This window comes from Phaseolus vulgaris, chromosome 8 (genome assembly GCF_000499845.2).
Source record: "Phaseolus vulgaris cultivar G19833 chromosome 8, P. vulgaris v2.0, whole genome shotgun sequence".
Lineage (NCBI taxonomy): Eukaryota > Viridiplantae > Streptophyta > Magnoliopsida > Fabales > Fabaceae > Phaseolus > Phaseolus vulgaris.
Window position 1 is genome coordinate 27,328,511 of NC_023752.2, and position 15,964 is coordinate 27,344,474.

Genomic DNA, 15,964 nt, shown 5'->3' on the forward strand with positions numbered 1-15,964 from the left:
GCGTATAATTTCAGTAAGGTGATTGCTGTGCCAGCATAGGGCGTGAAGGGCGTGTGGGTTGAAGGGAACATCTTGCCTATCAGCGACGGGATTCCCAGAGTGGACATTCGTTGATGGCAAGGTTTCCTCAGCCAAAACATGCATGGCGCGGCGATAAGGAGGGTGCCATTAGCGACAAGCGATATGACAAAGATGGTGCACTTTGCTGCACCCGATACTGGCCTTGTCGGGTGGTGTTCTAAAGCATGTCGCGTGCTAGCTTACTCCTTGAGTAGAGGACTTAGCCGTGCGACTGGTTACTACACAGAAATGACGTTCAAGTTGCCTCAACCTAGATGACGACACATGTAGGGTTGAATGCTACCTGTTATTCCAACCCAGATGATGACACGTGTAAGGTTAGATGCAATAGAGAAATGACGCTCAAGCTATCCTAGCTCAGATCATGACACGTGTAGGGCTGGGCGCTACCTGCTATCTCAGCCCAAATGATGACACGTGCAAGGCTGGATGCGAGCCACGCGTCTAAAAGCATAACGGCCTGGAGAGAGAAGAAACCTAGCTATAAAGGTAAACTTAACAAAATTTGCAGAGGTACGTTTTCATTACGGCTCATTTTGCTAGGGTTGTGTGCCTTTAGTACGGTTCTACAGAGCATATTTTCTCTGAGTTTTGGGTGTTCTTGTTACTGACTTGAGCGTCGGGGCGCCACCGGCCGCACAGGCGCCACCTTGTGTTTTCAGGTTCCCAGTGAGGTTTTCTGTGCTGCGAACTTGAGAGCCACGTGGAGTCAAGCTGGTGAGGAGGTTCGTGACGAGGCAACTCTCTTACGCTAGGTCAACCAGCAGGATCATCTGGCGCCCACCGTGGGGCCATATAAAAGGTGATTCCCAACCATAGTTCGTGTTTGTTGAGTTTTTGGTGCTTTCTGTTCGACTGCTCGCTGTCGCAGTCGATTTCTGCAGTTTTCACCATTTGTTTGGAGTTTCTTTGAGCTGCTGAATCTGCTGAGAAAGGATGAGGACAACGCGATCTAGTTCAGTCGCGCCGTCGATAGATGAGGATGCTGTGTCCATGATGCAGGTGATGGATATGATGAGGATGCTGCAGGAGAACGTGGCTGCATCACGTTCTGAGCAAGAAAGAATGCACGAGGCGCTGGTGGCCTCGCAAGCTAGAAATGAGGAGCTCAACAGGGTTAACGAGGAGTTGCGTAAAGCCCTTCAAGAGCGGGAGGAGCGTGCGGTCGGGGACAGATCTGCACCCCCATCCCCACCGCGCAGTTTTCCCATGCCATTTTCTCAGGAAATCATGGACTCGGTGGTCCCGACTAATACTGTGGAGGACCCTGAGGCCCATCTCACGGTGTTTCATACCCAGATGATGCTCTCGGGGGGTCGGACGCGGTCTACTGTAAGATGTTCATGAGCACTCTTAGTGGAACAGCGTTAGACTGGTTCGTCAGTATACCTACTGGCCACATTACCACGTTTCAACAGTTTTCCAAGATGTTTCTTGAACAATATATAGTGAACAAGGCACCACCATTGGTGTCTTACGACCTGTTTGACGTAAGGCAGTACCAAGGGGAGTCCTTGAAGGATTTCCTGAACAGATTCGGAGCTCAGATAGTCCGCTTGCCAGGTAAAGACGAAGAAATGTTTGTGCACGCCTTCAAAAAGGGTGTGTTACCTGGGCCCTTTAGCGAGTCACTTATCAGGAGTCACCCCGCCACGTTCGCTGAAATCCGGCGACGTGCTGTGGCTCACATCGGTGCTGAAAGCGAAGTCTCCGAGAAAAAGGGAAACGTGGCCCTAGCTAAGCCGCGCGCCCAGAAGAGGGTCCAGCCGCAAAGAGTAATGGAGGCATCGGCGGGAAAGAGGGACCAGAGGATGCGTCATCCTTATGACCCTAAGAAGAGTAAGGGGAAGGGGCTGGGGCGGCCCAGAGAGACTAATCGCCCGCCAAGGTATGAGTTCGTGATGGGGTTGGCTGATCTGATCGCCATCCCGAATATCGCTGCCAGGCTCAAAGTGCCTGAGAAGATGACAGAGAAGGTTTTGGGTCCAAAACCAGACACGTGGTGTGAGTTCCACAAGAGCTTTGGCCACAACATCAACTCGTGTTTGGCTTTGGGTTACCAACTCGCCGAGTTGGTCAAGTGCGGATTCCTGAAAGATTACTTGCTGGAAAAGCAAGCGGGCCAATCAGCAGGTTCCCAACCAGCGGGCAACGAAGGACAGCAACACGAGGTGCCCGTCCACGGCGAGATCCACACCATAGCTGGTGGATTCTCAGGTGGAGGGTGCACTGCATCTCAGCGCAAGAAGTACGCGAGGTCGGTGATGTCAGTGGAAGTTTTTGAGGACCACTCACCCGACGTGGACATCACATTCACCAAAGGAGACCTTAGGGACGTTGTACCTCATGACAACGACCCTATTGTGATCTCACTTGTCACGGCGGGAAGGACTGTCCACCGGGTGCTGATCGACCAAGGGAGCTCGGCAGATGTAATGTTTTGGCCGACTTTTGAAAAATTACAACTGTCCCCCGATCAGCTGAGGCCATATGGGGGCTGCCTGTACGGTTTCGTCGGCGATCAAGTGGAGGTAAGGGGGCATATTGACTTGAGGACGACCTTCACAGATGGTTTGGCCTCACAAATAGATAAGATCAGGTATCTTGTTGTAAACGCTCCGTCGGCATACAATATACTGTTGGGAAGGCGAACGCTCAACAGAACGGGAGTTGTGCCTTCGACAAGGCACATGAAGGTCAAACTACCGTCTATGGAGGGTTTGATCCTCACCATTTGCTCTGACCAAAAGGAGGCGAAGAAGTGTTACGAAAACAGCCTCAAGAACAAGAGGTCTGTGTGCCACGTAACCACAACGCCTCCCTTTGGCGCGGAGCCTGCGCAGGAAACCCGGCGAGTTTTAGATACGGTGTTGGAGGTGGCCGCCGAGGGCGATGTGCCTATGGAGGATATAGAGGCGAGGAACGAGAGCGTCGCTCGGTTGGAGGGAGAAAGAAGCTGCTCGGAGACCGCCAGGGAAACAGGTATCGCGAGGGCATTGATCGCCAGCCAAAAGAAGCCTCAGCCAGTGGAAGAATGGCTCGAGAAGGAGATCAACGGCAAGATGTTTAAGCTGGGGAGAACCTTAGACAGCGAGACGCAAGATCAAATCGCCCAGGTAATAAGTAGACACCTGGATCATTTGCGTGGTCTGCTTCGGACATGCCGGGGATCGACCCCGATTTCTTGTGCCTTCGCTTAGCAATGGATTCCCAAGTCAGGCCCATCCACCAAAGAAAGAGAAAGTTCAACGAGGAAAAAAGGCAGGCGATCAAGGAAGAAACGCAAGAACTCCTTGCAGCAGGCCACATCAGGGAGATCCAATACCCAGAATGGCTCGCCAATGTCGTTATGGTCAAGAAGAGTAGCGGAAAATGGCGAATGTGTGTTGATTTCACAGACCTGAATAAGGCCTATCCAAAGGATTCTTATCCTTTGCCGAGTATAGACGCCCTGGTAGACAGTGCATCAGGGTGCAAGCTACTCAGTTTTCTGGAAACCTTCTCAGGGTACAACCAAATCAAAATGCACCCCATGGATGAAGAGAAGACTTCCTTCATGACGGAAAGGTCATGCTACTGCTACAAGGTGATGCTCTTCGGGCTGAAGAATGCGGGAGCCACATACCAAAAGCTGATGGACAAGGTGCTTGCACCTATGCTCGGGAGGAATGTGCAGGCATATGTTGACGACATGGTCGTGACGTCCCTGGAGAAAAGCAAGCATGTCGCCGATTTAGAAGAGTTGTTCGTCACCATCGCCAGGTACAAGCTGAAACTAAATCCAGAGAAGTGTGTCTTTGGTGTGGAAGCAGGGAAATTTCTGGGATTTCTCCTGTCTGAGAGGGGAATCGAGGCTAACCCCGAGAAGTGTGCCGCCATTTTGGCGATGAGGAGCCCCGCCACTGTGAAGGAGGTGCAGCAGCTCACGGGGCGAATGGCCGCCCTGTCTCGATTTGTATCGGTCAGTGGGGAGAAGGGCCACCCATACTTCCAGTGCTTGAAGAGGAACAACAGGTTTGTCTGGACGAAGAAGTGTGAGGAGGCCTTCATAAAGCTCAAAGAATATTTGGCGAGCCCGCCAGTTCTATGCAAACCCCAAGCAGCAACGCCACTCAGGCTGTATTTTTCCATAACTGAGAGGGCAATAAGCGGAGTGCTCGTCCAGGATCAAGATCAGGTCCAAAAACCCATCTATTTTGTTAGCAAGGTGCTTTAAGGCCCAGAAGTGAGGTATCAGGCCTTAGAAAAGGCGGCGTTAGTGGTTGTATTTTCGGCGAGGAGGCTGGGCCATTACTTCCAGAGCTTTACGGTGTTGGTAATAATTGACTTGCCCATCCAGAAGGTTTTGAAGAAATCGGATGTAGCTGGAAGAATGGTGAAGTGGGCGGTGGAACTGTCGGAATTCGACATCAAGTACGAGCCCCGGGGATCGATCAAGGGGCAAATCTTCGCTGATTTCGTGGTCGAGCTGTCTTCCAAAACAGCTCAAAACGCCAAGGATGACTTTCGTTGGGTACTCTCGGTGGATGGGTCGTCTCACCAGCTGGGCAGCGGGGCTGGGGTCATTTTGGAGGGACCCAACGGCGTGTTGATAGAGCAATCATTGAGGTTTGCTTTCAAAGCAAGCAACAATCAAGCAGAGTATGACGCTTTGATCGCCGGAATCTTGTTGGCAAAGGAAATGGGGGCGAAGGTGCTGATGGCCAAGAGCGATTCGCTGTTGGTCACTGGACAAGTAACTAGTGAGTTCCAAGCCGCAGATGGCAGCCTACCTAGAGTACGTGCAAGAGCTAAGGAGATCTTTCGCTTTGTTTGAAGTGGTACACGTGCCAAGAGAGAAGAATGCCCGAGCTGACTTGCTAGCCAAGCTTGCCAGTTCGGGCAAGGGGGCAGACAGAGGACCGTCATTCAAGAAACTTTGAAGACTCCTCGAGCATTCATGGCAGACCACCGAGTTCTTCATGTTTGCAGGTCGACGGAAAGAACGGCGAGGAGCCATAGATCCCTAACGCAGGAAACTTTGAGGACGCCGAGGGTCAGAGTGCGCACAGCAGAAGAGGTGAGAACGACGCAAGTTTGCGCTATCCACGAGCCTGATACGTGGATAACGCCATACCAGCGCTACTTGGCAGATGGCGTGCTCCTGATGGATTCAACAGAAGCCAGAATGATGAAGAAAAGCTCCAGCAAGTTTACCCTCATTGATGGTGAGCTCTACAGGTTCGGATTTACACACCCTCTCCTTGTATGTGTACACGGAGAGAAGTGCACGAGAATTATGGCTGAGCTCCATGAAGGGATTTGTGGGAGCCACATTGGAGGTCGATCTCTGGCGACAAGAACTGTCCGTGCAGGTTATTACTGGCCCACAAATGAGGGAAGATTGCAAGAGATACGCCCAGCGCTGCAAGCAATGCCAGCAGTACGCCGACTGGCACAAGGCACCCCCAGAAGAGTTAAGGTCAATCTACAGCCCCTGGCCGTTCCACACGTGGGGAATCGACATTCTAGGGCCCTTCTCGTTAGCGATCAGGAAAATGAAGTATTTGGTTGTGGCGATCGAATACTTCACAAAATGGATCAAGGCAGAACCAATAGCCAGATCACCGCACACAAAATCCAGAGTTTCGTGTGGAAGAACATTGTGTGTCGTTTTGGTGTGCCCAAGCGTCTAGTATCAGACAACGGGACTCAGTACGCAAGCCACCTATTGAAGAAGCTGTGCGAGGACATCGGGACACAACAGGTGTTTGCTTCCGTGGAACACCCGATACTGGCCTTGTCGGGTGGTGTTCTAGAGCATGTCGCGTGCTAGCTTACTCCTTTAGTAGAGGACTTAGCCGCGCGACTGGTTACTACACTGAAATGACGCCCAAGTTGCCTCAACCTAGATGACGACATGTGTAGGGTTGAATGCTACCTGTTATTCCAACCCATAAGATGACACGTGTAAGGTTGGATGCAATAGAGAAATGACGCTCAAGCTATCCTAGCTCAGATGATGACACGTGTAGGGCTGGGCGCTACCTGCTATCTCAGCCCAGATGACGACATGTGCAAGGCTGGATGCGAGCCACGCGTCCAAAAGCATAACGGCCTGGAGAGAGAAGAAACCTAGCTATAAAGGTAAACGTAACAGAATTTGCAGAGGTACGTTTTCATTACGACTCATTTTGCTAGGGTTATGTGCCTTTAGTACGGTTCTACAAAGCATATTCTCTGAGTTTTGGGTGTTCTTGTTACTGACTTGAGTGTCAGAGCGCCACCGGCCGCAGAGGTGCCACCTTGTGTTTTCAGGTTCTCAGAGAGGTTTTTTGTGGTGCAAAATTGAGAACCACGTGGAGTCAAGCTGGTGAGGAGGTTCGTGACGAGGCAACGCTCTTACGCTAGGTCAACCGACAGGATCATGATTGAATCCAACGTTAAGTATTCTCAAACCTTTTTAATTGAAAGTGTTTTTCAAACTAAGTGAAAAACAACTTGTTGTTTTGTCGAAACAACTGATTGCTTTATACTTAGGTGTTTTGAGAAAGGTTGAAAACTGTTTTTGGTGGTTGACTTGCTGTCAAACCAAAACAACCGATTGATTCGAGCATTCAACCAATTGTTTGTTTTGGGACTGTTAAACCAAGTGGTGTTCAATGTTTTGAAGAATCCAAATCCTTTGAAGGATGTTGAAGCCTCTGCTCTGCTTGCTGTTGCTGTGCTGGTTTAAGCTTTGTTCTGGGTAGTTTAATGTTGTAATCCACCTTTAGATTGAATCTCAAGCAATTAACATCTCAATCTTTATCAAAGTAAAATGTTTTTCAAACTAAGTTGAAACAACCGATTGTTTACACTTAGGTGTTTTGAGAAAGTTTAAAAATTGTTTTTGAATGGTTAAAACTGTTAAGTAACAAAACAATCGATTGATTCGAGGAAACAACCGATTGTTTGTTTTGTAACCATAACAGAAAAACTGTTTTCTTTGACTGAGCTTTAAATGCTTTAACTGAATACGCTCCAGTCTTTAAATGCTTTGACCAATCTATTTTAAATGCAATTAAGAGTTTGTTAAGATTTGATAACAAACTATATCTTTGTATAAATTCAGAAAAACTGTTTTTAAGAGATAAGAATCTTGAAACAAAATTTTGACTAAGAGTTTTTCAAAGAGTTCTGAGATTGCTTTAGAGTTTAGAGATTGATCAAGGTGCTGGAATAGGATTCTACTTGTATTGATTTCAGATATTCATCTGTAACAAGTGTAATCTTTGTAAACTGCTGAACAATTCGTTTGTGTGTTTTGCTGAGATTGGCTGTGTGTTCTTGAGGTGTTCAAGATCAACAATCTTAGTGTTGGCCAACGAGAGTGTGTTTCTTGAGGTTTTCAAGGTCATTCTCTTGGTTGTGGTGTAAGTGATCAAGTGGTGATTGCTTAGTGGATATCCTCAGGGTTTCTGAGAAGACTGGATGTAGCTCTAGTTTGGAGTGAACCAGTATAAACAACTGTGTACAATCTCTCTATCTCTCTATCTCTAAACAACTGATTGTTTCGAAGAAACAACCGATTGTTTTTTCTAGTATTACAGTTGTTGCTTGCTGTTTTGGCTAACTGAATTGCTGAGTCAATTGGTTTCTGAAATAAATTCATTCTAGCTTTGAAAAGTTTGCGAAAACCCCTTTAAACCATTCACCCCCCTCCCCCTCTAGTTTAAAGCCATCTTTTCTAACAATTGGCATCAAGAGCTTGGTTCTTGAAAGTCATTCAAGTTCATCCTAAAATCTTTTTAAAATGGCTGATAGACTACAGTTTGGGGAAGGTGCCTCAATAAACAGAGCACCCTTGTTTTGTGGTTTGAATTACCAGTTTTGGAAAGTTAGAATGAAAATATTTATGGAATCTCTTGACAAAGGAATTTGGGATGCAATTGAAAATGGTCCTTTTATCCCAAAGTTTGAAAAAATGGTTCTGTCATTGAGAAGCCATGGTCTCAATGGACTGATGTAGAAAGTAAAAAGGCCAAGTTCGATTGCATTGCCCAAAATATTATAATCTCTGCTTTAAATTCTGATGAGTTTTTCAGGGTCTCACAATGCAAATCATCAAAAGAAATGTGGGATACTTTGGAAGTTAGTCATGAAGGAACAAATGAGGTGAAAAGAGCTAGAAAGCATGCTCTCATCCAAGAGTATGAGATGTTTAGAATGCTAAAAGGTGAAACAATAGCTGAGGTGCAGAAAAGGTTTACACACATCATCAATCACCTTATGAGCCTAGACAAGACGTTTGAGAAAGAAGAGTTGAACATCAAGATCTTGAAATGTCTTGGTAGAGCATGTCAACCAAAGGTAACTGCTATTTCTGAATCTAAAGATCTAACATCATTAAGTGTTGCTTCTTTGTTTGGAAAGCTTAGGGAACATGAGCTAGAGATGAATAGACTCAATGTTCAAGAGAGTGAAGATAAGCACACAAGGAGCATAGCCTTGAAAGCATCCAAACATAAGGGAAAGCAAGATTCAAGTGATGATAGTGATGAGGAAAATCTAAGTTTGCTGTCAAGAAAATTCAGCAAATTTCTAAAGAGAAACCGCAACAAAGACAACAACAAGGATAGGTATGGAAACAAGAAACCCAATGAATTTAATTCAAATAACTATACTTGTTTTGGTTGTGGTGAGCAAGGTCACATAAAGGCAGATTGTCCCAACAAGAGCAAAGAGAAAAAGACAAGCTACAAGGAGAAGAAAGGCAAGACAAAAAGAGCCTACATTGCTTGGGATGAAAATGAGGTGTCATCATCAAGTTCTTCATCAAGTGAAGAAGAAAAGGCCAACATATGCTTAGTAGCTGAGGATGATGATGATTCTTGCAGTTCAACTGAGGTAAGTTCATGTGCTTCCTTAAATGAACAAAACTATAATGAATTGCTTGAAGCTTTTCAAGAAACACATGATGAAGCTAATAGATTGGTTCTTTCTAACAACCGATTGAAAGATCTTAAGAGTGGGCTTGAAAAGAAAGTTAAATCACTTGAAGAGGATCTGAGAAAAGCAAAAAGTGATTTTGAAAAACTGGAAAATCATTTCAAAAATGCCTCTTGCAAGTGTGATACTCTCATTTGCACAAATTGTGAAAATCTTGAGAAAAAGGTTCACTATCTTGTTGAAACTGTGGACAAGCTTTCAAAAGGGAAATCAAACTTTGAGAATGTCTTGGCATCTCAAAGCTGTGTTTTTGGAAAGGCTGGTTTAGGCTTCAATCCACAGAACAAGCAAGATAGGTTTTCAAAAAGTTTTTTAAGAAAATCAGAAAAATAACCGATTGTTAAAACAAAACAACCGGTTGTTACATGCTTGATCCTGCCGGCAACTCGAATGTGGAGGAATCGCTGTGTAGCGCTCTCTGTCCCGTCTACGCGACTGCGTCTCCTGCACAATCACCCTCAGAACCTTCTATTGGATCTCCGAACGTGACCTGCAAAACACACAGACGGCGCCTCTAGCGACCGTTTGCACTCCGACGATCAAGTTAGTCCACAGAACCACCAAAGATGAGAAAACTAGCAGTGTGTGTGAAAAACTCTTGCTCTCTTTTTTCTCGTCCCCTCATCTCTCCCTGATTCCCCTCTTTTATGTCTCTCTCTCTGTTTCTGGGCATAACAGAATTCTGTTATGCTTTTCTGGCATGTGTCAGAACCCTGTTATGCTTTTCAGAGACAGTGTACCTGCAGAATCAGTAGTGAGAGCGTGAGAGTCTGTGCATGTCTGCGCGTCTCTGCGCTTGGCCGCGCCTGTCTGTACCCTTAGTGGTACGGAGTGCACTTTTGTCTGGACCGCACCCCTCTCAGATGATGACACGTCTAGTTCCCTCAGGCCACTCTCGTGCATGATTCCCTGAGATGTGCTCATGCGAGGTCCATGCGTAACGCTCTCAATGGGAACCTCAGTCCCAGTTTAACTGCGTGTAACACGAGACCCCGATGACAATGCACCCGATGACTGATCAGTGCTTATTTGCTTCTCGCGTTCTGCCCCAGGCGTTAGTCTGAGAACTGGTCTGTTGGTGGCCACTTGGCTACTGATCACCGATCACCGTTCTGGATGATCTGTCCCCTGACCTCTCTGCCGCCTGATCTGTCGGTGGTCACTTGGTTACTGACCCCCGATCACCGCTCTTGGCGATCGCCTTCCTGATCCCTCTGCCACCTGGTCCACGTGTCGCTCTGCGAGTGGTCCACGTGGTCCCCTACTGCTGACGTCATCAACTACCGATGACCGATCGGATCAATGCTTTTATTGCTTGAAGAAAGGCCACTCTGTTAGATTCTGTAAAATTAGAAAATATTATGTTCCTAAAGCTTTTATGAAATGGATTCCAAAGGGATGTGATGTTTCTAACAGTAAAGAAAAGCCAAGTGGGCCCAAATTTGTAAGGGGACCAAATCTTGCAACTTGAATTTGTTTATGCAGGAAAAATAAAAAGAAAAAGAAGAACTGAGCCATCTGATCAAGCTGTTGAAGAAAAAGGCAGTCATTGAAGCTGAATCAATGCTATGCAAAAGATCAAAACAGTGAAAAGAAGTTTTCTTGATCAACAAGCAATTGGCTCATTGAAGAAACAACACAAGGATAAGACCTTCCTTTATTTGTTCTCAATTTCTATTTCAAATTTTTTTCTTATGATTAATTTTCTTTTAATCAATGTCATGTACTTTAATCTGTTTCTGTTTATGGTTAAAAATTTCAAAATCAAGTTTTTAACTGTTGCAGAAAAACAACCGATTGTCTCTTCGAAACAATCGATTGTTTTGAGTCTGACAGCACTGTGAAGAAATTAATTTAATTGCTTTTTGAAATTCTATCCGTTGCAGATCAATTTCAAAGGGAGAATCTTGGTCAAAGGATTTGTGTTGAAAGCTGATCGTGATCAGAAAGAAGTTACAACAGTCATAAAGGAATATATTCCAAAATCTTGGAAATTCAAAAGCTTTAATGACTAGTCAAAGATCACATGTGAAGACCATGTGATTTTCAGCTTTTTCTGACATTTTCTGTGCAGAACAGAGTCAAGTCCTCTCTCTGAAAATCAGGTACCCATTGAATGAAATTAAATTCAATTTGATTCTCTTACTTCTATAAAATCAGGTGCAGATTTCTTCCAACAAGAACAACCAATTGCAACATCTCTTGCACCATCTCTTGCAAAAATTTTGTGAAGTGAGTTTTCGTCTATGCTGTCATGGAATCAACCCCTCCCACCTCTAAAAGAGTCAAAACCAGAGCTGTAAGGTCTGGAGGAAGGCTTGAAAGCTGGTTTTCTGGTGACACCGATCTCATTGAGAAGTATAGGTATGAAACAAGTGTCAAGAAGATAAACAACCCCAAGGTTGTGTGCTTTGATTGGCTGAAAAGTCAAAAGCTTGACAAAGTGAGGAGGCTTGTCAAGGAGACCAATCACTCATAAAATTTCTAGAGCTAAAAGGGAACATCTATCCAAATTTGGTGAGGGTATTCTACACCAACTTGAAGTTTGAGGGAAGCAACCTAGTTTCTCATGTGAAAGGTGTGGAAATGGAGATAACTCATGAGGTTTGGGCTGCAGTTGTTGGGCTTAAGTTATCTGGTCTGAGAATCAACAAGGGAAACCTTGGTGTGGTGGAAGATTTTAACAAAATCCAGTTCTACAAAAGTTGCTTGAAGAACAATCAATCTCAAGTTAGCACATGCTCGGTTGGAGGTTTGAAGCTTGATGAGAGGTTGCTTGCTCTCATTGTAACTTGGATTCTAACTCCAAGGGGGAGTAATCACTCTGTGTTGACTGAAGAAGATCTGGTTTACATCTTTTGCATCACCAAGAAAGTGAAGATCAATTGGATTCACATAATCAAAGAACATATGCAAAAAGCCATGACGTTAGGCGATTACCACTATCCCTATGCTGTTTTAATATGTAAGTTTCTACTCTATTTTGAAGTTAATCTTGAAGATGAAACTTCTGAGATGGTCAAGTCAACTCAAGAGTTGAACAGTGGATCACTCAGCAAGATGGGCTTTACAAAAGTAGGTGGAAAGTGGATAAGTGAGGATGGTGATCATGGTGCCTCATCTAGTGGTGCTGCTCATCTTGAACAAGATGAACCTGCTGATATGGATGTTCAACATGAAGATCCAACTGGAGATTTTCAAGATGCAGGGCCCAGTGCTGCTGATGGATATTAAAGAGAAAGAATGTCAACCATGTCATCTTTTGAAAGACAAATGATGGATAGGCTAGATAGCTTTGCTGAAAATCAAAGGAGCCTTCATGATCTGTGTGTTAGTAACTTCCAGAGGATTAACACAAGGTTTGACAACATGGATCCAAGGTTTATGACTCTGGATGAACAGATTGAAGCTATCCAGAATCAAATCTTTGATCTTCAGTTTGCTGATGAAGAAGAATGAAGGAAAAACAACCGATTGGTCATCGAAACAATCGATTGGTCATCGAAACAATCGATTGTTTTTGGCTGTTCTTTTCTGGTTTTAAAATTTCTTTCCTTCTGCTGTTGCTGGTTTATTCTGATGTAATGGAAACAATATCTTGTTTTATCTCTTATCTTTGTCTATTTGTGAAGACAAATAGGGGGAGATATATGTTGTGTTTCTAGTTTGTTTAAGTTTCTATTTTTCAAGTTGTTAAAAACAATTTGGGGTAATATGTATTTTGGTTATGATATTAACTGTTTTAAGCTTTAAATGTTTATCTGTATGCTAACAGAATATCAGAAGTTCAATGTATTGCTCAAAGTTCTATTGCAGGAATTGCTTCCGATTTAATCAGGTACAACACAAGCATCAGGGATTTGTCTTCATCAAATAGGGGGAGATTATTGAACCAAGTGGTGTTCAATGTTTTGAAGAATCCAAATCCTTTGAAGGATGTTGAAGCCTCTGCTCTGCTTGCTGTTGTTGTGCTGGTTTAAGCTTTGTTCTGGGGTAGTTTAATGTTGTAATCCACCCTTAGATTGAATCTCAAGCAATTAGCATCTCAATCTTTATTAAAGTAAAATGTTTTTCAAACTAAGTTGAAACAACCGATTGTTTACACTTAGGTGTTTTGAGAAAGTTTGAAAATTGTTTTTGAATGGTTAAAACTGTTAAGTAACAAAACAACCGATTGATTCGAGGAAACAACCGATTTTTTGTTTGTAACCATAACAGAAAAACTGTTTTCTTTGACTGAGCTTTAAATGCTTTAACTGAATACGCTCGAGTCATTAAATGCTTTGACCAATCTATTTTAAATGAAATTATGAGTTTGTTAAGATTTGATAACAAACTATATCTTTGTATAAATTCAGAAAAACTGCTTTCAAGAGATAAGAATCTTGAAACAAAGTTTTGACTAAGAGTTTTTCAAAGAGTTCTGAGATTGCTTAAGAGTTTAGAGATTGATCAAGGTGCTGGAATAGGATTCTACTTGTATTGATTTCAGATATTCATCTGTAACAAGTGTAATCTTTGTAAACTGCTGAACAATTCGTTTGTGTGTTGTGCTGAGATTGGTTGTGTGTTCTTGAGGTGTTCAAGATCAACAATCTTAGTGTTGGCCAAGGAGAGTGATTTTCTTGAGGTTTTCAAGGTCATTCTCTTGGTTGTGGTGTAAGTGATCAAGTGGTGATTGCTTAGTGGATATCCTCAGGGTTTCTGAGAAGACTGGATGTAGCTCTAGTTTGGAGTGAACCAGTATAAACAACTGTGTACAATCTCTCTATCTCTAACTCTTTAATTTCAGTTTGTTTGTTGTTTGCTGGTATAAACCACCGATTGTTTCAAAGAAACAACCGATTGTTTTTTCTAGTATTACAGTTTTTGCTTGCTGTTTTGGCTAACTAAATTGTTGAGTCAATTGGTTTCTGAAATAAATTCATTCTAGCTTTGAAAAGTTTGCGAAAACCCCTTTAAACCATTCATCCCCCCTCTAGTTTAAAGCCATCTTTTCTAACAGGGACCATAACAAAAAACTGTTTTGTGCTTTAACTGAGCTTTAAATAATTTTATAACTGAATGCACTCCAGTTTTAAATGCTTTGACCAGTCTTTGAAAGCAATAAATAGTTTTTTCAGATTATGTAACAAACAAGAACTGAGATTTAATCATAGAAAAATAGATTTGAGTTTTTCACTGATTTTGCTTTTCAAGAGTTGAAGATTGCTTTGAGATTGCTTTGATCAAGAGAGTGTGGAATAGGATTTTCATTTGTGTTGATTTCAGATCATTCTGTAACAAGTGTAATCCTTCTGTACTTTGTGTAAACTCTGTGTGTGAAGCTGAGAAGTGTTGTGTGCTCTTGAGGTTGTCAAGATCTACATTCTTGGTGGTGTTTGTGCTGAGCCAAAGGAAATGTGTGTCCTGAGGGGATCAAGGTCACTTCTTTGGTGGTGTAGTAAGTAATCTAGGTTTGGTTACTTAGTGGATTCTCCAGTGGTTTCTGGGAAGACTGGATGTAGCTCTTGGTTTAAGAGTGAACCAGTATAAACCTGTGTGTGCAATCTCTCTATCCCTTAAACTCTTTAATTTCAGTTTATACTTGTTAACTGGTATAAACAACTGTACCGTCCGTGTCTTGGCCTCGATCATTGACCAATGTCAAGGTGGGACCCCCAAAGGTGGGGCCCACGAGGAGATTCAGTTGACCAAGGAGGAGCCTCGTCAGGCTCACGAGTAAGGGGAACCGAGGAAGCCTCAGACCTTGGCACAGAAAAAAGGTGGATTGAAAGCTACACATTAGCTATCAGTACAGAGAAGCCCAGATCACGAGGACCCGTGCCTGAGGTGTAGGGAAGTGGCAATATGTCCCACCGTTAGAGAGCCACTGGGACCGATACGACTCGCCAGAGTCTCGTTCCAGGGGCGATCGGCATAGACGACACGTGAAGGGGCAGAGTACGCTCAGCATGGATGACCCCTCTGATTTTGGGCGTGTGAGTCGACGCCTGAGTGGTCATCCCGTGCCAGATGCACTTCGAGAGGGCAGCCTCGCACACTAGAATTCCCCTAAGCTTGGGTTACAGTGTCGTGAAGGCGCACCTGCAGTAATGCTTAGGACAGAAGAAGACACGTGGCAGAAACACTTAACAAAGGTATATAAGCCTTTGCTAAAGGCTAAGTGAGGTACGTTTTTTCACTTCTTACACACACCTTTCTAGAGACTTAGGCATTTTTGGCAAGCTTTGAAAGGGAGAGAGAACTCTATTAGAAAATACTTACATTCAGTTACGCGCTGCCAAGAACATTGAGCTTGAGGTGTTCCGCGACGGTAGCGCGACGGTGTTTCCAGCCATAGTGACTTGAGCGTCGGAGTGCAAATGACCGCGAGGGCGCCCTTTGCTCTTCTGTTTCAGGTGCCCACGAAGAAGGAAGGAGAGTCAGATTGAATGGAGACGAAGGAGCTTTCGAGACGTGGATCGTTAAGATGCACAAGTACCTCTTTGCTCAGCCGACCAGAACATTTGGCGCCCACTGTGGGGCCCGTTCTAAAACATCTGTCCCACCGCGAGAGGTTCAAGATCGAGAGAAGTTGCAGAGGTTTGTGAAGTTCGTTGAGGTTTTCAAGAATTTGGTGAAGTTCGTCAAGAATCTTGGAACGTTCGTCAATAAGCTTCAAGATTCACTATATTTTTCAAAGATTCGTTGAAATCCTTGAAGAATCACCAAGAAATGAGAACCACTAGCCAAAGCTCCATCGCGCCGGTGGCGAAGGGGAGTTTGACCTTACAACACGTCATGGAGATGATGCAAGGTCTCCAGGACGCGATGGCAGCGTCGCGCGCTGATCAAGAGCGCATTCAGATGGACTTGGCTGCATCTCAGTCAAGAAATGAAGAGATGCATCGAGCGAATGAAGAGATGCATC

At 44.3% G+C, this 15,964-nt stretch overlaps 1 protein-coding gene across 1 annotated transcript; it reads left to right on the forward strand.

The window, feature by feature from the left end:
- Positions 1–1,424: 1,424 nt before the first annotated feature.
- On the forward strand, positions 1,425–14,776 carry LOC137824861 (uncharacterized). Its single transcript, XM_068630541.1, has 2 exons — positions 1,425–2,338; positions 14,632–14,776. Exons 1-2 carry the CDS (start codon positions 1,425–1,427, stop codon positions 14,774–14,776), a joined length of 1,059 nt encoding a protein of 352 aa, XP_068486642.1.
- The last annotated feature ends 1,188 nt before the right edge of the window (positions 14,777–15,964 follow it).